Source organism: Schistocerca piceifrons, chromosome X (genome assembly GCF_021461385.2).
Source record: "Schistocerca piceifrons isolate TAMUIC-IGC-003096 chromosome X, iqSchPice1.1, whole genome shotgun sequence".
NCBI classification, from domain to species: Eukaryota; Metazoa; Arthropoda; class Insecta; order Orthoptera; family Acrididae; genus Schistocerca; species Schistocerca piceifrons.
In genome coordinates this window covers 717760093-717784039 of record NC_060149.1, presented here as the reverse complement: position 1 = coordinate 717784039, position 23947 = coordinate 717760093, and the positions used below count along the sequence as shown (strand labels likewise).

Below are 23947 nucleotides of genomic sequence, written 5' to 3'. Positions count from 1 at the left end.
GCTTGGAGAACTTAGAAATGAGAATTCCCAGAAGAAAGATGGCACAGTTCTCATGAAACACTGTCACATAAATTTGGAGAACCTGTATTTCAAGAAGGCTGTGTGAACATTCTGCTGCCACCACCATACGAATCATGAGAATAAGATAAAAGAGATTAGCACACATACAGAGGCATATAGATAGTCATTTTTCCTTTCCTCAGTAGGTGAATGGTACATGAAAGAAAACTGCTAATATTGGTATGAATTACCCTTTGGTATGAACTGTGCAGTAGGTCATGGTATATACATATTATTTAGAGTGTGCCTGCCTGCAGTGTCATTCAATACAATAGGCTTTCTCAATTAATGTACAGTATATTTTTAATTATATAAGTAGTAACACCACTACATCAGAGAGGTTTCAGTTATCTGAGGTACTCCACTCCAATTACAAATGCAATATTTCACAAGAATAATGCCTACCCACATCGAGTGAAGAATGTGGAAGATATCTTTGTAGAACAACAGGCATCATTGCTTCCCTTGCTCAATGAAAATGGTCTGGGATGAATTTGGTTAGCACCATATTTGTCACAGTCTTCCAATAACCATGACCCCTTTGGCTTTGTACCATGAACTATAGGGTAAGGTGAGGTAAATCCGAGCAGACGGGTAAACTCAACCGCCCTCTATTTGTGAGAAAGGGCAAAGTGGAGCGAATTCGCATTAGTGTTACCACATTGAGCCTCCAAAATAATGAAAATGTCACCTTGACAGCTTTGCCGCATTTGACATTTAGACACCCAAAAGACAACAAGTGGGTTTTTGATTGTTTCAATTTAATTTTTGTGCAAATTGCATCACTAGATTTACCTTATTAAATAAAATGATCGCAAAACAAATGGTAAGTGATTTTTCTAGTGCATTTAGTGACCTATTCAGTGTATGTATCATTTTTGCTGGAAATGTTGTGTAAATTGTTTCTATGTGTGTTAAATGAAACATGGCATGGTGGGGTAAATCAGACCACATACTTTTTAACATTTATGTGTATGGAATTAGTTATTTATGTAAACAAACGGAATTTTTGTTTATTTTTAGGAAAAGGTACGAAATTACAAACGAAAAATGACAAAACGCAATCAAAGCGATATTTGCCGAGTAGTTGTTGCAATGCAAATGGGAATGTTTTTACGAGCTGTCACTCGTGATTTTAACATTCCGAGATCGACATTGCTGTTGCACCGCCGGGCAATGAAATTCTCTTTTTTCAATTAAAATTTACATTCATTTTACTTTCAGTACATTTAGTACTCTAAACATTGTTATTTTTCTGAATACATTTTGTTTATTTATGTAAAAAACGTAATTGCTTATCGTTACTTCCCAAAAAAAAAAACGTTCATTTAGAACTATTTCCGTGCAAAATCAGCAAAAAAATTGGGGGTCGGATTTACCCCACCATTTCTGCAAATGGCAAAAATGGACGTTTCTTAAAATACAGATATCTCAAAAACTATTGATGGTATAACAAAAATATTTTGCAAACAGCTGCTCCTTTATATTACCTATAATTTAACGTATATAACATTAAGAGCCAACCTCAGATAAACATTTTATAGCCACAAGAAATTACTAAGCCGGATTTACCCCACCTTACCCTATGGTGGCTTCACATATCCTGAATTCTCAGAGTAAATGATCATGTACAGATCAGTAATTGTAATCATCTGTTTATTGTCATGTACCTAACTTATGTTATAAAATATGTTTCAGTCCCATGCATCCTACTCTATGCAGCTCCCATGTATCCTTCTCTATGCAGCAGTTTTCACAAATTTTACTGTATCTGTGACACTCACCTTCCACTGTAAACCATTTCAGGATCATATCCAACATCCTTCCTGAGATACATAGGTTTCAGGACATATCCACAGGCACCATTCTGTCGGAATTTGGCTTCATTGTGAAACATTGGCTTTCCTGCACTCTGATAGTTTAGGGCAACTGCAAAAAGCAGAAATCTAAAACCAGCGAAGTTAATCACCTGTAGGAGACATCATTGGCAATCTTTGTGCTATTTTTGAAATCATATCAAGATCCAACTGATAATTTATGCAGAATTTTTAGATAGTACAGAAGAAGGTTGATATGCTGCAGATCCAGGTATAACATGGTATAAAGTAAGTCCCCAAAACAAAATTCCATTTATGAACTATTTTTGCACTCTCAGTGCATTTTACAAACTAAAAAAATCTTATTACACCCTGAATGTGGCCTTTATGCAGTAAAATTTTCTGTTGCAACCTCCAAGTGCTCTAAGCAATAACCAAAATAGGTAGACATAATTAAACTCAACCTTTGGTTTGTCTTATCAGCATATCAAGATTGTTGCTTGACAGAATGCATTGATTGTGAGAAACTCAGCTTGCCCTTTTCTCACATGATGTCCTGAAAATAACGGATAAAGGCCAACAGGTAGATCCCATATTCCCAAATTTCCAGAAAGTGTTTTACATGGTGCCCTATTGCAGACTGTTAATGAAGGTATGAGCATACAGAACATGTTCCCCGGATGTGTGAGTGACTTGAAGACTCCTTATGTAATAGAACCCAGTACATTATCCTCAAAGGTGAGTGTTTGTGAGAGACAAGGATATTGTCAAGAGTACCCCAGGGAAGTGTGAAAGGAAATCACTTATTCTCTCTATACGTAAATGGTCTGACCAACAGGGTGCACAGCAATCTTTGTCTGTTTGATGATGATACTGGGAAGGTGTCATCACTGAGTGACCATAAGAGGATGCAAGATGACCTAGACAAATTTTATAGTTGGTGTGATGAATGGCAGCTTGCTCTAAATCTAGAAAAAAATAGTTTAATGCAGATGAGCAGGAAAAACAACTAACTACTGTTTGAATACAGCATTAGTAGTACACTGCTTGACACACTCACATCAATTAAATATCTAGGCATAACATTGCAAAGTGACATGAAATGGAATGAATGCATAACAATTGTAGTGAGAAAGACAAATGGTCAACTTCAATTTATTGGGAGGATTTTTGGAAAGTGTGGTTCATCCCTAAAGGGGACTAGCGTGATTCATTCTTTAGTGTTTCTTGAGTGTTTTTGATCTCCTCCGGGTCAGATTAAAGGAAGACATTGAAGCAGTTCACAGGAGGCCACTTTATTTATTACTGGTAGGTTCAATCAATATGCGAGTATTATTGAGGTGCTTCATGAACTCAAATGGGAATCCCTGGAAGGAAAACAACCTATTGATGAAATTTAGAGAACCAGCATTTGAAGTTGACTGCAAAATGACTCTACTGTGGCTTGCATGTGTACAGAGTGTGTGCAATAAAGCCATCTGGTTGGTAGCTTCAACTACATGCACCTCCCTGTAGGTGAGCTGATGAGTGCACATGGGGCAGTGTTGGAACAGCCTGCTCTGTGGTATAAGTCCTTCTTTTACACTTACTGCCGTAAAATGCCTTATTCCATCAACGTGGTTTTAAAAGATGATAAGCACTGTTAATATCATCATTGTATGACCACTTCTTAAATAATTTTAGAAAATGTATAATTATTTTCTTTTTGGCAACACCTGCAGCATACAATGCATCATAATATGACACTTTATTATGAATGATTCCAGGCAAACTGCAAATAGTTTAATTAGTAGTGCTTCTTCCTTATGACAAACTTGTTTCAGCTATAGTGTCATTCTCATGTAAACCTGAAGATGTTACAGTTGATGAGTCAACTTAGGTTTCATCATTCATTCTTAAAGTATACCCATTTTCTCATATGTAATATTCTGAAACTATGTTTTACGAACTTGCTTTGCTGTAGAGCAACAAATTGTTCTGTAGCCAGCCTACCTCATTCATGTGGGGTGCAGGGATGAAATTCCAATAAAGTAAAACAGAAAATTTGGAAAGTCTGAGGTTGGTGGGTCAGCTGAGTTTAATTTTGGGGGACCTTTGATTCATTTTAATGTAATACAAACATAACTGCAAGTAGATTTCCTTTATGCAGCTATGTATATAGGCGGAAGAGGCGAGTGAAAATTTGTACCAATGCCGGGAATCAAACCTGGATCTCCTGCTTACTAGGCAGTTGCATTGGCTGCTAAGCCACATTGGTACAGCAGTTCACACAGCTGCATGGATTATCCTGGAATCTCTTGCTTCTACATCCAAATTCTCACTGCCACCCAAGTCTACATTAAATTCCCCCTTACATAGGAACAGAATTGCTGAGGCTCTCTATGCTCTGGAACAGCACCTCAGAATTAAACACAAATGGTGAAACCAGCCTGAACCCCAGGTGAAGGTACTTATACAATGAAATGACACATGGTCTCATACAGATATGATTTTATGTATATAGAGTGAAATAGCAAATGAAAATTTGTACCAAGACTGGGAGTCAAACCTGGGTCTCCCACTTACTAGGCAGGTGCGTTAGCCACCAAGCTACTTTGCCACAGCAGTTCACACAAGTACCGGGTGATCAAAAAGTCAGTATAAATTTGAAAACTGAATAAATCACGGAATAATGTAGATAGAGGGGTACAAAATGATACACATGCTTGGAATGACATGGGGTTTTATTAGAACCAAAAAAATACAAAAGTTCAAAAAATGTCCAACAGATGGCGCTTCATCTAATCAGAATAGCAATAATTAGCATAACAAGGTAAGACAAAGCAAAGATGATGTTCTTTACAGGGAATGCTCAATATGTCCACCATCATTCCTCAACAGTAGCTGTAGTTGAGGAATAATGTTGTGAACAGCACTGTAAAGCATGTCCGGAGTTATGGTGAGGCATTCTATATCTACATCTACATTTATACTCCGCAAGCCACCCAACGGTCTGTGGCGGAGGGTACTTTACGTGCCACTGTCATTACTTCCCTTTTCTGTTCCAGTCGCGTATTGTTCGCAGGAAGAACGACTGTCTGAAAGCCTCCGTGCGCACTTGAATCTCTCTAATTTTACCTTCGTGATCTCCTCGGGAGGTGTAAGTAGGGGGAAGCAATATATTCAATACCTCATCCAGAAACGCACCCTCTCGAAACCTGGCGAGCAAGCTACACCGCGATGCAGAGCGCCTCTCTTGCACAGTCTGCCACTTGAGTTTGCTAAACATCTCCGTAATGCTATCACAGTTACCAAATAACCCTGTGACGAAACGCGCCGCTCTTCTTTGGATCTTCTCTATCTCCTCCGTAAACCCGATCTGGTACGGATCCCACAATGGTGAGCAATACTCAAGTATAGGTCGAACGAGTGTTTTGTAAGCCACCTCCTTTGTTGATGGACTACATTCTCTAAGGACTCTCCCAATGAATCTCAACCTGGTACCCGCCTTACCAACAATTAATTTTATATGATCATTTCACTTCAAATCGTTCTGCACGCATACTCCCAGATATTTTACAGAAGTAACTGCTACCAGTGTTTGTTCTGCTATCAGATAATCATACAATAAAGGATCCTTCTTTCTATGTATTCGCAATACATTACATTTGTCTATGTTAAGGGTCAGTTGCCACTCCCTACACCAAGTGCCTATCCGCTGCAGATCTTCCTGCATTTCGCTACAATTTTCTAATGCTGCAACTTCTCTGTATACTACAGCATCATCTACAAAAAGCCGCATGGAACTTCCGACACTATCTATTAGGTCATTTATATATATATATTGTGAAAAGCAATGGTCCCATAACACTCCCCTGTGGCACGCCAGAGGTTACTTTAATGTCTGTAGACGCCTCTCTATTGATAACAACATGCTGTGTTCTGTTTGCTAAAAACTCTTCAATCCAGCCACACAGTTGGTCTGATATTCTGTAGGCTCTTACTTTGTTTATCAGGCAACAGTGCAGAACTGTATCAAACGCCTTCCGGAAATCAAGGAAAATAGCATCTACCTGGGAGCCTGTATCTAATATTTTCTGGGTCTCATGAACAAATAAAGCGAGTTGAGACTCACACGGTCACTGTTTCTGGAATCCATGTTGATTCCTACAGAGCAGATTCTGGGTTTCCAAAAATGACATGATACTCGAGCAAAAAACATGTTCTAAAATTCTACAACAGATCGACGTCAGCGATATAGGTCTATAGTTTCGCACATCTGCTCGACGACCCTTCTTGAAGACTGGGACTACCTGTGCTCTTTTCCAATCATTTGGAACCTTCTGTTCCTCTAGAGACTTGCGGTACACGGCTGTTAGAAGGGGGGCAAGTTCTTTCGCATACTCTGTGTAGAATCGAAATGGTATCCCATCAGGTCCAGTGGACTTTCCTCTGTTGAGTGATTCCAGTTGCTTTTCTATTCCTTGGACACTTATTTTGATGTCAGCCATTTTTTCGTTTGTGCGAGGATTTAGAGAAGGAACTGCAGTGCGGTCTTCCTCTGTGAAACAGCTTTGGAAAAAGGTGTTTAGTATTTCAGCTTTACGCGTGTCATCCTCTGTTTCAATGCCATCATCATCGCGGAGTGTCTGGATATGCTGTTTCGAGCCACTTACTGATTTAACGTAAGACCAGAACTTCCTAGGATTTTCTGTCAAGTCGGTACATAGAATTATACTTTCGAATTCACTGAACACTTCATGCATAGCCCTCCTTACGCTAACTTTGACATTGTTTAGCATCTGTTTGTCTGAGAGGTTTTGGCTGTGTTTAAACTTGGAGTGAAGCTCTCTTTGCTTTCGCAGTAGTTTCCTGACTTTGTTGTTGAACCACGGTTGGTTTTTCCCGTCCCTCACAGTTTTACTTTGCAACTTCAGGTAACCCCAAAGACAATAATCACACGGACTGGGAGGCCAAGCATGACGAAAGTGGTGGCTGAGCACACCGTCACCAAACGACACGTGCAAGAGATCTTTCACGCGTCAAGCAATATGGGGTGGAGCACCAACCTGCATAACATCATACGTTCTATCAGGTGTTTATCAGCCAGGCTGGGGATGATGCGATTCTGTAACATATCGGTGTACCTCTCACCCATCACGGTAGCAGTTACAAAACCGGAATCACGCATTTCCTCGAAGAAAAAAGCCCTGATAACAGTAGATGTGGTAAATCCAACCCATACCGTGACTTTCTCGTCATGCAATAGAGTTTCCATGACAGTTCTAGGACTTTCAGTAGCCCAAATTCTGCAGTTGTGGGCGTTGACAGACCCTCAGAGTGTGAAATGAGCTTCGTCAGTCCACAACACATTACTCAACCAATCTTCATCTTCTGCCATCTTTTGAAACGCCCACACCGCAAATGCCCTCCGTTTCACTAATTCGCCAGGTAACAGTTCATGATGCTGATGGATTTTGTATGGATAGCATCGGAGGGTATGCCTAAGTGTCAACCAAACAGTAGTGTATGGAATGCCGGTGCGACGTGCGACTGCACGAGCGCTGACTTCCCCGTGCATAGATGTACCCGCTATAGTCTCCATTTCTTCCTGAACTATCTCAGCAGCATTACGCCTTGTGCTCAGTCAGCCACTACAGGGTCTATCGTCTAAACAGCCCATGGTTTTGAACTTCGAAATCATTCTCGCCACAGCTGCATTTGTCAACGGACCTTTACCAGTTCGAATCCCCTTCCTATGGTGATAGGATCGTAACGCTGAACTAGCACATTCCCCATTCTGATAATACAGCCTCACTAAAAGCAACTTTTCAGGTAATGTCAACATGCTGCGACTGCTGGCACATCTGATTCTCTCTCTCATTACAGCTCTTTTATACATGATTGTCATGTGCAGTCACTGACGTTTTGCTGTCCAGCGCCATCTGTTGGACATTTTGTGAACTTTGTTTTTTTTCTGTTTTAGTTCTAATAAAACGCCATGTCATTCCAAGCATGTGTTTCAATTTTTACCTCTCTATCTACATTATTCTGTGGTTTATTAAGTTTTCAAATTTATACTGACTTTTTGATCACGCGGTATATGGATTACCCTAGCATACCTCCCTCCTTGATCCAAATTCTCACTGCTGCCCCACTCTGCTTAAACTGCTGTCCCAAGGTGGCTTAGTGGCTAACAAACCTGTCTAGTAAGCAGGAGACCTGGGTTTGACTCCTGTCCTCGGTACAAATTTTCACTCACCACTTCAGTCTATATACACAAAATCATATCTGTATGAGACGTGTAATGTCTCTGAAACTGTGTTATTTCCTTTATGCAGAGTGTTTCCTTGATACAAACAATCTTATCCTTGTGATCTCTTAGTGAGCAATAAGTAGAGCGTTATAGTATATCCCTGGAGTAATCATTTAAAGCTGGTTCTTGAAACTTTGCCAACAGACTTTCTCGGGACAGTTTACATCTGTCTTCAATAGTCTGCCAGTTCAGTTCCTTCCATATCTCTATGAAACTCTTCCATGGACTGAACAAACCTGTGACTATTCATGCTGCCCTTCTCTGTATACATTCAATATCCCCTGTTACTCCCATCTGGTACATGTCCACATACTCTATAACCAGTCACATGAGTGATTTGTTAGCAATCTCTTTCATAGATTGATTGCACTTTCCCAGTATTCTGCCAATAAATGGAAGTCTATCTCCTGCTTTACCCATGACTGAACCTATGCAATCATTCCATTACATATCCCTGCAAAGTGTTACACTCAGGTATTGGTATGAGTTTGCTGATTCCAACAGTGACTTGTTGATATAGTCATAGGATACTACATTTTTTCATTTTGTGAAGTGTAAAATTTTACATTTCTGAACATGTAGAACAAGTTGCCAATCTCTGCACCACGTTCCAACCTTATCAAGTTCTAACTGAATATTTATCCAGCTTCTCTCTGACAGTACTTCATTATAGATAACTACATCATCTGCAAAAAGCCTGATTTTTACTATTAATATTATATGTGAGGTCATTAATATACAATGAACAGCAAGAGTCCCAACACATTTCCCTGGGGCCCACCTGAAGTTACTTCTACGTCTGACTATGACTCTCCATCCAAGATAACATGCTGTGTCCTCCTTACCTAAATGTCCTGAATCCAGTGATAAATTTCATTTGATACCCCATATAATTGTACTTTTGACAATAAGTGTGGGTGTGGTACTGAGTCAAATGCTTTTGGAAATTGAGAAATACTGCATCTACCTGACTGCCTTGATTCAATGCTTTCAGGATGTCACGTGAGAAAGGTGTGAGTTGAATTTCACATGATAAATGTTTTCAAAATCCATGCTGGTCAGCATTGAGACGGTCATTCTGTTCAAGATACCTCATTATGTTTAAGCTCAGAATATGTTCCAAGATTCTACAACAAATGGACATCAAGGATATTGGATGGTAGTTCTGTGGATCAGTTCTAATACCCTCCTTGTAGATGGGTGTGACCCATGCCTTTTTCCAAGAACTGGGCATGGTTTTTAGTTTGAGGGATCTACAATCAATAATAGTTAGAAGAGGGGCTAACTCAGCCACAAATTCAGTATAGAATCTGAGAGGGATTCCATTGGGACCTGGAGCTTTGTTCAGTTTTAATGATTTCAGCTGTTTCTCAACACCACTGACAGAAGTAATTCAGTGGTACAAAGACTAAATTGGTGCAATTCTCCTGGGTTTTCATTTGTAAAGGAAAACTTGAAAATACAGTTAAGCATTTTAGCTTTTGCTTTGCTACCCTCAATTCCAGTTTCTGTCTCATTCACTAGGGACTCCAACTTTGGTGCCACTAACAGCCTTTACATACAACGAGAATTATTTGGGTTTTGCAAAAGATCACTTAACAATATTCTGCTACAGTAGTCACTGAAAGCATCATGCATTGTTCTATTGACAGCCAAATGGATTTCATTCAGTATCTCTATCTATAGCCCTAAGCTTCGTTTTACACCTATTATGCAGTACTCTTTGTTTCTTTAGAAATTTATTTAAAGTGGCTGTATACTATAGAGATTCCCTCCCATTATTAACTATTCTACTGGATACATATCCATCCAGTGCATGGTCAACTATTCTTTTAAACTTGAGCTAGAGTTCTTCTACATACTCCTGACCTTTGCTGAAAGTTTCAAGTTCCTCATTGACATATGACACTATTGATTTTTTTTATCTGGTTTATTGAACATACATAGCTTTCTGCTTGTTTAGTTGTCCTTTGTACTTTGGTAATCATTGTAGCCACAACTGCATTATGGTCACTGATACCAGTTTTGATGTGGACATCCTCAAAGAGGTCAGGTCTATTTGTTGACATTAGATCCAATATATTTCCATTATGAGTGGGGTTCCCACCTATTTTTTCTAGGTACTTTTCACAGAAGGCATTTAGTAAAATTTCACAGGCTGTCTTATTAAACCCATTGCTAACAAAAATGTAATTTTCCCAATAAATTGGATGATTAAAGTTTCCACCTGAGAAATCTCCATCTGAGAGATCCAGGCATGATTCACAGTCTGTTTTCACAAGTCATCTGCCAGTAACTCTCTCATATTTTTCTACCTTCATAGAAGTTCATAAAGCATCAGGAAATAGGCTAAATTCCAATACTGTAGTATATGATACCAAACATAAAATTGAACCTTACGATAGAGTTTTGGGTTAGTAGTTGGTGACACACATTTGCAGGTGAATTACACAATACATTTGGGCTAATGAAATAACTTTACACGAACTTGTCAGCAGTTATTGTGAGCAATCCTATCAGTTATGATTTTGCACCATATGGAATAAACAGACATAATAAAAAGGAAAAATAGTAATGTATTTTCTTTTATATATTCTTCTAAATACAAAATGAGAAATATGTAACTCTTTGACATTGTCAAAATCTGTGTTTAAAAGATATCAAGCAAATTTTTTTTGTTTGACACTTAATTAAATATCTTCTGAATATAATTGCAAAATTTGTTTTCATGAACACTTTTAATTGAAAGTCATACATTTAAAAATAATAAGGTAAATGAACACATCATTTCTCGAATCTTTGATTATAAATGAGAATTTAATTTAGTAAACAGAAACTGCACTTTTGTTACATTTAAATTGTGGTTTCACTGTAATTAACTTTTGTTTAGAAAACTGTTAGTAATTAGAAAAGTTTTTCCTTCTCAAATGTTCACACATTGAACCATAGATTAGAAATAGGCAGAAAGTACATAAACTGTAGGAGATTTAGTGTCTCAGTTGTTATTTTGTCATGAATACAGGCATCAGCTCATTAGTAACTCAGTTATTTGTGAAAAATTGATGTTGTGACTATTTCCATAAATTTTGTAAAGAAAATGTGCCTAGAAGAAAAAATAAAAGAAAAACAAAATATATCCATTGCAGAATAGTGTTTTAATGGTCACCTATAAAAATTCTGGACTACTAGATGAGAGATTTCAAAAGCATCTGCAAACTACCTAAAATTGCCAACAAAGGAGCTAAGTACATATAGCAAAATTAAATGTTATTTATAATTTTTGCTTTCCACAATAACATTTCAAGTCCACAGATAGCTATAACTTATGCTAAGGTAGCAATGAAAAGTAACTTTGTGACATGGTTTCTGAACTATTGTTAAGCTACATGAAATCATTTGTAGGTTATGCAGAAGTAAATTTTATGATATATGTACCTTATGTGGGAAGTGAAGTCATAGCTGGTGTGTTGATCTAGGATATTTATATCTCAGATGATTAATGGAAGGTTAAAGTTATAAGTTCTGCATTCATCATTGGACAATCACTCTTAGTTGAAACCATTTCACATGGCCACAGTGTAAGAGTTATTTTCAGGACTAATGGTTCACTCTGCAGTACAGTGTCTACTTACTTGTGAAATGTTGCTAATATTTATCATTTTTTCATGTTATTCAATTATATTTTGCTATTTTCATCTTTGAAAGAAATAGTTGGAGCCTGATGACTTTTAAGTACATGTTTAAAAATTTAGTAAAATTTTCTACCAATATTGTTGCTAAAATCATCTTGTCTTTCTATAAGATGAGAATTTTCTGAGGTTCTTTTGATTTTCCAGATTACTTTTGATGTTTCTATTTGTTTATTGCTGAACTGTTCAAAGTGTCCTCCTTTCTCTGAACATCACCAGTTTCTCCATTTCTGAGCTCATTGCTCTAGTGCTTCTTCACACTCCTCATTCCACCAGATCTTCTTTTTGTTCATGCCAGTCAACTGTTTTCATTGTCTCAATTTATTTTCTAAATACATCTATATTTTGTTTGTTGCTGTGGTTCCGTGTTTTTCTTTTATTTCACAAGGAAGAAATCAAACTTTAACCTTACAGATATAGTAATCTGAATAAAATTCCCCAATTCTGACCACTTTAACATTAATAACTGCCTTGATATTCCTTTTGTATATGGCTAAGTAAACCAGCTAAAATTCTCCCAGATTTGGATTTGGACATAACCAAATTTTGATTTTTCTTGATAGTTTGTGAAAATGTGGACATCAGTTTTAACTGGAACATTTTACTTATGTTCAGCCCTTCACCATTTATGTTCATTCATAAGTGTGCTGGATAGTCTCCTACAAAATTCTTAAATTTCGATTTTTTTACCAACCTGGCAACTGAAATCACTAGAAAGTATTTTAACACAGTTTTTAGGTATGTTGGAAATTGCAGATTCCAAAAGATCCTACAATTAACCATCAAGTCACTTTCCATTAGGAATGTGGATGTACTCAGTGACTATGATATGACTTTCAAAATGATGGACCACAGCTGTCAGTCATCTTTTACTTTCAGGTTTTATTAAGCAGATATAGATTTTGGCTAGTGCCTAGCCATTATCAATCTGTTATATTGTAGTATCAATGCAATCTGTCATAATATTGACAATTTTTTTGTTTGCACAAAATGCTGTTCCAAGAATGGCATGTTTTCTATTAATCTTACTGCTGATTTCCCTTTATAAATTCTGTAATGTTGTGTATCAACTACATTTTCATCTAAGAAACTCATTTTCTGCAACTCAAAGATTTGTGTATGGTTCTTCTGTAAAAATAATTCCGATTCCTTCTGCTTTCCAAATTTTGGAAGAAAATTCATATCAGTGTTGCAAAATAGTACTCCTTTCTTAATTTAATCTTAGAAAGCATTTCAGTATATCCCAGTTCTTCTTCACTGCAAATGTTGGTTCCCCACAGTATCCTGTTACCCAATGCATTATAAGATGTATTTGTGTATCCCTGTTCTGAGTTACCAACAGGGATAGTGCACCCATTATGCAAACATTCCATTTTGTGATTTTAAGCTGTAAATTGAAAAGAGCAGGAAATGTTGGGTCATACCCAAATTTGCAAAATAAGGTCAGGTTGTTAGTCTGTAATTTTACTGATTCAGTCACCACTAGTGTGTTCTCATTATTTTTCAGTTTTTTTCATTCTGTATTTCCACAGTTCAAAGTTTTCTATTTAGATATGTTTCATTTAAAAGGTTTTACATATATAGTAATTTGTTGTATGACCCTATGTCATTGACACAGATGTTCAACTGAATGAGGGGAAACTGGGGTAAATATTAGGTCACATAATAGCTAGATGAGTGGTACATATGTGGGTAATAAACTGGAATTCAAGAACACAACCAGAGCTACCATTTATACAATAGCCAATTATGAAGACTGATACCTGCTTAAGATGACACTTACTTGTTTCTGACATATGTAATTCGCTTGATGGATGGTACTACCCAGCAGGACATATGTGGTGTGCCATTTAAAGAAAAAAGTGACAAGTCTTCTGTCTAAGGTTGTAATTGCAACAATGCACATTGTCTGTAGAATACACAATGAATTTACTTACCCAACTAACCCTTGTTTTTATTAGCAATTTCTATCCAGATTGCATCATAAGGTTTTTATGCATGTATTCTGACAAAAATGTGTGAAGTACTATCAGGTTTAATCATATCCAAAAGTTGAAGAGTCAGTAAGGGTTAAAGTACTAACAGCTAATCTGCATTAAAACTAATATCAGCAACAAATGTATGAACTTACCAATTTGACACCCAACATTCCAAAATGGAATTGGTTTGTAATTGGATGACATTGCTCGTCTACCAGAAGGATATATGCGGCTAAGCTGAATAAGATTGTGTTTCACAAATTCAGGACCACTTTTCTGTATTAATTTCATGGCTTTTCTTTCATTAAATGATGACATCTGATAGCATTTACCTGTAAAATATATAAAATTACCTTAATGCATTGTACATCAAGAGACCTGGAATAGAGTAATGAAGTAACACTGCAAAAAATTGAGCACTTGGTCTCAACTTAGTTTGCTAAGTAATGATAACAAAATCTGAAGGTGAGAGATTTACACACAGCTATTTTTTTAAACGACTTTTCCCTATTAAGATAAGGAATAAAAATTTAAATAAACACAAAAACATCTGTTTTTAATCTGATAGATGGAGCTATATATTTATTTCAATTTCATACCATCATGTCTTCCCTGAAGTATTCCACTCCGGTCAGTATAAATTTTTGTGATCATTACCCACACTCTTCAAACCAATATTACCAATTGTATTACAACTCAGAGACCCTGCTTGCTTCAGTGATGACAGGACACAAATGTGTCCATTTTTCATGTTGTTTTCAAATAGGTAATACATGCCAGATTTAAAAATTCAGTTTTATTTATTCATTGCTTATTTAGGCTGGCCAGATTAGGGCCTTAAGGCCCTCCATTCATTTGGCCAGGAAAAACACATACCAAAGATATTACAAAAACATTCACAACAATAATAATTGACACTAATAATAATAATAATAATTTTAAAATTTTGTATATGGCTGGAGCAGCCACTGCAGGATGAAATCTTTTTGTAGAAACAACAAACGGCCAATCAGTTGCAAAATGGAAGGCTTCTTAAAACCCCATTACTATGGTTTCAATGTATATAACAACACCTGTTCAGAAGGAAATATTGATAACTGGATTACATGTTGTGGCAGATGTACTATCACACACCATCCTTACGCCTATTGCTAGTGCCTTATCTTTTTTTAGCCCAAGCAGTGTGTACATGATTAATGCACTAGCTGTACGTTGATGAGGAAATCCCAAATGATAACAACCATGTTTTGCACATTTTAATTATTGTAGAGGTGACATTTTATATTTAACTCATGCCTTTCAGCTATATTTTAACATCTCTCTGCCACAACGTGTGATTCAGTTGTCAATGTTTCCTTCTGAAGAAGAAATTTTTATAAACATTAAAACCAATGTAAAGTGATTTTAATAAACCTTCCATTCTGAAACTGATCCGCCATTTATTATTTCTACAATAATAATAATAATAATAATAATAATAATAATAATAACAGTAAAGGGCATTACGATTGATATACACCGACAGAAAAAAAGTCGAAACATCAAGAAAAATTGGTTGACACAAATGAAAGTTGATAGGTACATTTCTATATCTGAAAGAAGACGTCTGTTCAAATTTCTCACCAGTCGCATAAGAGTGGTGCTGGCAGTGCTACTATAATGATGCAAATCAAGTTTGCTTTAAATACATGCTGTAATGATAATGAGAATTAGTTGCTTTTGAGACTGGACCTGATGAGTTGATATTAGTCAAGAACGCCCTTCATGTGACAAAGATGCCATTATCATCACCTCACTGAGTTTGAATGACATCATGTAATAAAGCTATGAGAAGTTGGATGCATCTTCTGTGATATTGCAGACAGACTTGGAAGGAATGTAGCCACTGTATATGGTTGCTGGCAGCAGTGGTTATGAGAATCTATGGTTGCAGAAGATTGGGCTCCTGATGGCCACATGGCACTACCGAGAGGGAAGAACACTGTGTTCAACATATGGCTATGGTGTATTGTACTACATCTGCATCAGCAATTTGGACAGCAGATGGCACCACACTGACACAATGCACTGTTACAAATCAGTTACTTCAAGGACAGTTCGGAGCCACATGCCTTGTAGTGTGCATTCCACTGACCCCAAATCTAGGCCATTTGTGACTTCAGCAGTCTCCAGCAAGAGCTCACTGGAGGGCAGGGTGGACGTCTGCTGTGTATTCTGATGAAAGCTGGTTCTGCTTTGGTGTCAGTGATGGCTGTGTGTTGGTTAGAAGGAGGTGAGTTGAGGGCCTGGAGTTAACCTGTCCACGTGCTAGACACACTGGATCTACACCTGTAATTGTCACCTGGGGTATGATTTTGTATGGCATCATGAGCACTCTCATGGCTATCACAAGCTCACTGTCTGCAAAATTGTACGTCAGTGTGGCGATTGGATCTGTTGTGCTGCCATTCATGAGCAGCATTCCAGTAAGGTATTGTCCAACAGGATAATGCCCGCTCACATACTGCTGTTGTACCGCAACATGCTCTACAGAGTGTCCACATGTCGCCTTCGCCTCCTTTATCACCAGATCTATCTTCAATTGAGCATGTGCGGGACATCATCAGACGACAATTCAAATGTCATCCACAAACACATTAACTGTCCCTGTATTGACTGACCAAGTGCAACATGCATGGAACTACATCCCACAAACTGACATCCAGCACCCATATAACATAGTGCGTGCACATATGCATGCTTGCATTCAACATTCTGGTGATTCCACCAGTTGTTAATGTACCAGCACTTCACATTTGCAATCTGCAATGTTAATCACTTAAATATGTTACCTAGACAAATGTATTCTCAAAATTTCATTACTTTACATTAATTATTTTTTACTGTTGTGATTTTTTCTCTCAGTGTAAATTAGTTTAGCACATTTGAAGCCATGTTTAGTATTATCAGAAGTGAGAGAAATAAAAAAAAGAGGAGAAAACTGAAGTGAAAGTGACAGTGGCTGTTAGGAAAGAACAGAATTTAAATAGAGAAGTTTGCCAATAAAGGGGAGGGAAAAGTTGTGGGGGGAGGGGGGATTGGTGAGAATGAGTTGTAGACTAGTATATGGGAGAGATGGCTATTGTGATAAAAGATGGACGATTAGCTGTCTTTCAAAGTAAGGAAGGAATTTAATTTCTCCACTGTTTTGAGGAAGATTATTCCAAAGTTTGGTTCCTGATACAGAAAATGATTTAGGGGACATGGCAGTGTTATGTGACAGTATAGAGAGGATTTTGCTTTGTTGAGAATGAGTATTTCCTGCTGTGCTTTTCAGATAGTAGTGAAAGAGCTGAAAATGAATGAGAAGGATAGCAATGATCAAGAATATGATAGAGAAAACATAGAGTATGATAGTCTTCATGCTTATATGCACGTTGCCATGATAATTGTTGTCAGGCTTGAGTGATATGGTTGAAACAGCATATGTCACATGGGCATTCATCATCATTTCTAGCATATGTGAGCTTTCATATGAAAGTCTTTGGAGAAGTGCATCACCATAATCACGTATAGGGTGTATTAGTGACTCTACAAGATTCTTTTTAAACTCAACAGGAAATACTTCTGTATATTTCTGTAGCGATTGAAGTGACACTGACATCTTCTTACAGACTGCAGTTGTGTGTTCAGTCCAGTCTCAGTAATGGTCCAGAATTACCCTCAAATTCTTTGCAGAAGAGGAAAAGGTTATTCCTGCACCATTTAGGATTATGAGTGGAAGAGATTCTCTGAATTGCATGGTAATATGTCTTTCGTGAATGATCAACATTGCTTGCATTTTAGATGGGTTAAGTTTTAAACCTATGTTCTGCACCCACACTGGTAAGGCAAGTAAATCAGCATTTACATGCTGGACGGCTGTGCACAGGTTTGTTGGATTTGCACTTAGATGTAACTGAAGGTACCCAATGTATAGGTGACATCTGCAGTGAAAGAGATTAGTTGACACATCATTAACGATACATGCTGTGTGATCAAAAGTATCTGGACACCGGGCTGAAAATGGCTTACAAGTTTGTGGTGCCCTCCATCGGTAATGCTGGAATTCAGTACGGTGTTGGCCTACCCTTTGCCTTGATGACAGCTTCCACTCCTGCAGGCATATGTTCAATCAGGTGCTGGAAGGTTTCTTGGGGAATGGCAGCCCATGCTTTACGAAGTGCTGCACTGAGGAGAGGTACTGATGTCAGTTGGCAAGGACTGGCACAAAGTTGGTATTCCAAAACATCCCACAGGTGAGCTATAGCATTCAGCTCAGGACTCTGTGCAGGCTAGTCCATTACAGGAATGTTATTTTCGTGTAACTGCTCTGCCACAGGCCATGAATTATGAACAGGCGGTCTCTGTCAGTCAACAGACGAGGTCGGCCTGTACGCTTTTGTTTGTATGGGTCCCTTCCTGTTTCCACTTCACTATCACACTGGAAACAGTGGACCTAGGTATGTTTAGGAGTGTGGAAATCGTGTGTACAGATGTATAACACAAGTGACACCCAGTCACCTGACCACGTTCAAAGTCTGTGAGTTCCACGGAGCACCCCTTTCTACTCTTTCATGATGTCTAATGACTACTGAGGTCACTGATATGGAGTACCTGGTAGTAGGTGGCAGCACAATGCACCTAATATGAAAAAAAGTACGTTTTTGGGGGTGTCTGGATACTTTTGATCACATAGTGAATAATGAGAAAAGTAAAGGGTTCAATACTGATCCTTTTGGGAGCCCCAATACTACGTCCTTCCATTGTGACCTTTTCCTTCAAATCATTACACACTGCTGGTGAGATGTAAGGTATGAGTGGAAGCAGTAAATAGCACTAGAAGAAAAATTTTGACTTATAAGTTTAGTAAGTAGAATCTCAAAGTCAACAGTGTTGAAAGTTTTGCTGAAATCTGGAAAGCACACAATAGTCTCTTATTGTTTGTCAATAGTTTGTTTCAGTTCATCAGTCACTTTATATGACCTGTTGTCAAGTTGAGATTTTGCTGGAAATTAAACTGGTATTCTTTTAAAAGATTATTTGATGCTAAATAGCTAGTAAGCTGTTTGTGATGGACTATGTATTCTAAAGCCTTGGATAACGCTGGTAGAATGCAAATGGGGCTGTAGTCAGAAGTTAGTATGGCAGATTCCTTCTTAGGTACTGGTCTTATGAGTCCATTTCCAGGCTGTTGGGAAGATGCTGTAGGTCAGAGAATGGTTAAAAATGTCCAATGTCCATTATTTTGGGCTGTAGTTGATCAATGAGAAAACTGATCATTTGCACTGTTACATTATGCATTTCAGCTGCCAGATGAATTTGTGCACTGGGCTTCCTGACCAAGTTATTGGATACAGAAAAATATTTTTTGTTTGTACCCTCAAGTGATGCTTTAAGGGAGTCAATGGTTTTACACTGCTCAAGTAAAGATGTCAGAGTGGCAAAATACTTATTTAGATCCTCAATAGAAACTAATGGTTCAGGTGCAAATTTGGGTCTGCCTATTCCTAGACCTCGTATATTTTTCTCCAAGATTGCAAGTCTGTGAATGTCCTCGGTTAGGGAGTGGGCAGACCTGAGGTTTGCATTTCTCACAGTTGACTAACTCAGGTAATTGCTTGTACTTGAGATGATTATCAGAGGTTTGGTGCCATTTATATATATCCTGTGTGCTGCATGTCTGACAATCATAAGGTGCTTGAGGTGGTCTGTAAGCCATGGGGCAGGTTTTCTCCCCACTATTACTGTTTTTAGAGGCATGTGTTAATGGTATAAATTATGTGGTTTCTTAGTGAAATTAGATACTTCACTATCTATGTGAAGGTTATTTCCTGTAGTTGTCTATCAAGTAGTATCATAGGCATCAGCTGTAAGTCCATATATATTCATGCACATAAAATCTCTTTGCAATTTGTTCTTTGGCATTTGCAATGAGTAAGTAATAAATATTACATCATGAACAGACAAGCCAGGTGCAGAAATCTGATCAGTATGAATTACTCTATTTGGAAATTTGGTTGTGAATACAGTGATTAATGATGAGTGTCTGCTGTATGGTGAGTAGGCCCAAGTTGAAGCAGCGTTATGTTTCAGCAGGAAAGTACAGGCATGAATTTTGATATGGAGAAACTTTTGTTTATCAAATTATGTTCATACACTCCTGGAAATTGAAATAAGAACACCATGAATTCATTGTCCCAGGAAGGGGAAACTTTATTGACACATTCCTGGGGTCAGACACATCACATGATCACACTGACAGAACCACAGGCACATAGACACAGGCAACAGAGCATGCACAATGTCGGCACTAGTACAGTGTATATCCACCTTTCGCAGCAATGCAGGCTGCTATTCTCCCATGGAGACGATCGTAGAGATGCTGGATGTAGTCCTGTGGAACGGCTTGCCATGCCATTTCCACCTGGCGCCTCAGTTGGACCAGCGTTCGTGCTGGACGTGCAGACCGCGTGAGACGACGCTTCATCCAGTCCCAAACATGCTCAATGGGGGACAGATCCGGAGATCTTGCTGGCCAGGGTAGTTGACTTACACCTTCTAGAGCACGTTGGGTGGCACGGGATACATGCGGACGTGCATTGTCCTGTTGGAACAGCAAGTTCCCTTGCCGGTCTAGGAATGGTAGAACGATGGGTTCGATGACGGTTTGGATGTACCGTGCACTATTCAGTGTCCCCACGACGATCACCAGTGGTGTACGGCCAGTGTAGGAGATCGCTTCCCACACCATGATGCCGGGTGTTGGCCCTGTGTGCCTCGGTCGTATGCAGTCCTGATTGTGGCGCTCACCTGCACGGCGCCAAACACGCATACGACCATCATTGGCACCAAGGCAGAAGCGACTCTCATCGCTGAAGACGACACGTCTCCATTCGTCCCTCCATTCACGCCTGTCGTGACACCACTGGAGGCGGGCTGCACGATGTTGGGGCGTGAGCGGAAGACGGCCTAACGGTGTGCGGGACCGTAGCCCAGCTTCATGGAGACGGTTGCGAATGGTCCTCGCCGATACCCCAGGAGCAACAGTGTCCCTAATTTGCTGGGAAGTGGCGGTGCGGTCCCCTACGGCACTGCGTAGGATCCTACGGTCTTGGCGTGCATCCGTGCGTCGCTGCGGTCTGGTCCCAGATCGACGGGCACGTGCACCTTCCGCCGACCACTGGCGACAACATCGATGTACTGTGGAGACCTCACGCCCCACGTGTTGAGCAATTCGGCGGTACGTCCACCCGGCCTCCCGCATGCCCACTATACGCCCTCGCTCAAAGTCTGTCAACTGCACATACGGCTCACGTCCATGCTGTCGCGGCATGCTACCAGTGTTAAAGACTGCGATGGAGCTCCGTATGCCACGGCAAACTGGCTGACAGTGACGGCGGCGGTGCACAAATGCTGCGCAGCTAGCGCCATTCGACGGCCAACACCGCGGTTCGTGGTGTGTCCGCTGTGCCGTGCGTGTGATCATTGCTTGTACAGCCCTCTCGCAGTGTCCGGAGCAAGTATGGTGGGTCTGACACACCGGTGTCAATGTGTTCTTTTTTCCATTTCCAGGAGTGTATCTCCAACTACAATTACATGTCCATACAAAGATTCAAAACTTAAGAGAGCAGATTAAAAGCTAGAGAGCTGTCCAGTTGTGGGTGAATCATATAGTGCACAGATAAGGTACTTTCTGTTGACAAGTTCAGTATCTACGAACATGTATTTGGGCTTTTTATCCTTATTTCTAGACATGAGCATGGCCTTGGGGTACAAATTTGATCATACATATTCTGCCACATCACCTCCTCATCTGTTATATCTGTCATGTCTCAAGAAAATGTAACTATCAAGTCTTACACAACTGGAAGGGATACTCGGCTTCAGCCATATCATTGACAGGAGTGTGGCTTGAAAGTTGAGGTCCTGAAATATGCAGCAGCATTCAGTCAGGTGGGCTGGTAAGGACAGCATATTTGTGTGGATGAGCTGTAGAGTAGAGCTATCATGAGTTGTTTCTGCAGTTAGCTAGCAGGTAGGAGGCACAGCTGTACTGGAGACAGGCATAGCCCAGTGTCTTCAGGAATGCAGTGAGGAAGGGAAAAGGGAGGACCACAGAGGTGAAAACAGGCAGGTAGTGTGTCATAGAACAGGGGCTAGGGAAAAGAGGGAGGTTTGAGGTTAGTTACACTTGACCAACACAGTGCATGCAAGTCAAAGCTACTTGAGTTTTCCGGAAATCCACACAACATGGCAAAAAAGTAAGCAGTGTATAAAATATGAGAAAATGTTAATAAAAGAGTGATTATAGTGAAAAGAATAATGTGAATTGGAACCGTAAGAACAACAGATTATTCTGAAACAGAAATAAAATAATAATGTAAAAGGAACAGTAAGAATAGTGGGGTAAACAATATACACTCCTGGAAATTGAAATAAGAACACCGTGAATTCATTGTCCCAGGAAGGGGAAACTTTATTGACACATTCCTGGGGTCAGATACATCACATGATCACACTGACAGAACCACAGGCACATAGACACAGGCAACAGAGCATGCACAATGTCGGCATTAGTACAGTGTATATCCACCCTTCGCATCAATGCAGGCTGCTATTCTCCCATGGAGACGATCGTAGAGATGCTGGATGTAGTCCTGTGGAACGGCTTATCATGCCATTTCCACCTGGCGCCTCAGTTGGACCAGCGTTCGTGCTGGACGTGCAGACCGCGTGAGACGACGCTTCACCCAGTCCCAAACATGCTCAATGGGGGACAGATCCGGAGATCTTGCTGGCCAGGGTAGTTGACTTACACCTTCTAGAGCACGTTGGGTGGCACGGGATACATGCGGACGTGCATTGTCCTGTTGGAACAGCAAGTTCCCTTGCCAGTATAGGAATGGTGGAACGATGGGTTCGATGACGGTTTGGATGTACCGTGCACTATTCAGTGTCCCCTCGACGATCACCAGTGGTGTACGGCCAGTGTAGGAGATCGCTCCCCACACCATGATGCCAGGTGTTGGCCCTGTGTGCCTCGGTCGTATGCAGTCCTGATTGTGGCGCTCACCTGCACGGCGCTAAACACGCATACGACCATCATTGGCACCAAGGCAGAAGCGACTCTCATCACTGAAGACGACACGTCTCCATTCGTCCCTCCATTCACGCCTGTCGCGACACCACTGGACGCGGGCTGCACGATGTTGGGGCGTGAGCGGAAGACGGCCTAACGGTGTGCGGGACCGTAGCCCAGCTTCATGGAGACGGTTGCGAATGGTCCTCGCCGATACCCCAGGAGCAACAGTGTCCCTAATTTGCTGGGAAGTGGCGGTGCGGTCCCCTACGGCACTGCGTAGGATCCTACGGTCTTGGCGTGCATCCGTGCGTCGCTGCGGTCCGGTCCCAGGTCGACGGGCACGTGCACCTTCCGTCGACCACTGGCGACAACATCGATGTACTGTGCAGACCTCACGCCCCACGTGTTGAGCAATTCGGCGGTACGTCCACCCGGCCTCCCGCATGCACACTATACGCCCTCGCTCAAAGTCCGTCAACTGCACATACGGTTCACGTCCACGCTGTCGCGGCATGCTACCAGTGTTAAAGACTGCGATGGAGCTCCGTATGCCACGGCAAAGTGGCTGACAGTGACGGCGGCGGTGCACAAATGCTGCGCAGCTAGCGCCATTCGACGGCCAACACCGCGGTTCCTGGTGTGTCCGCTGTGCCGTGCGTGTGATCATTGCTTGTACAGCCCTCTCGCAGTGTCCGGAGCAAGTATGGTGGGTCTGACACACCGGTGTCAATGTGTTCTTTTTTCCATTTCCAGGAGTGTATATAACAAGAGAAACTCCCCATTGCACCCCCCTCAGATTTAGTTGTAAGATGGCCCAGTCAATGGCCTGTCAAAAACTGAACACAGATCAGCCATGAAAACAGGAAGATGGTGTACTGAACAGCCTGAAACAGCAACATGGTCATGGGGAAGTGTTCATAGTGTTGGAGTGCCAAGTGGGCGAGCAGTGTTCGAAACTCTCTTGTGCCATTTATTTATTTACTTATTTTTCACACGATTATGAA

At 40.2% G+C, this 23947-nt stretch overlaps 1 protein-coding gene across 2 annotated transcripts in view; it reads right to left on the bottom strand.

Annotated features, from left to right (window-relative positions):
• Positions 1 to 23947, bottom strand: part of LOC124721489 (1-phosphatidylinositol 4,5-bisphosphate phosphodiesterase eta-2-like) — a 431886-nt gene that overhangs the window by 29136 nt on the left and 378803 nt on the right. For both annotated transcript variants that reach the window (XM_047246496.1, XM_047246497.1), the window contains exons 12-13: positions 13993 to 14172; positions 1845 to 1989 (exon numbers count right to left, since the gene is read on the bottom strand). In XM_047246496.1, the coding sequence (XP_047102452.1) occupies positions 1845 to 1989; positions 13993 to 14172 (325 nt within the window). The remainder of the gene's footprint in view (positions 1 to 1844; positions 1990 to 13992; positions 14173 to 23947) is intronic.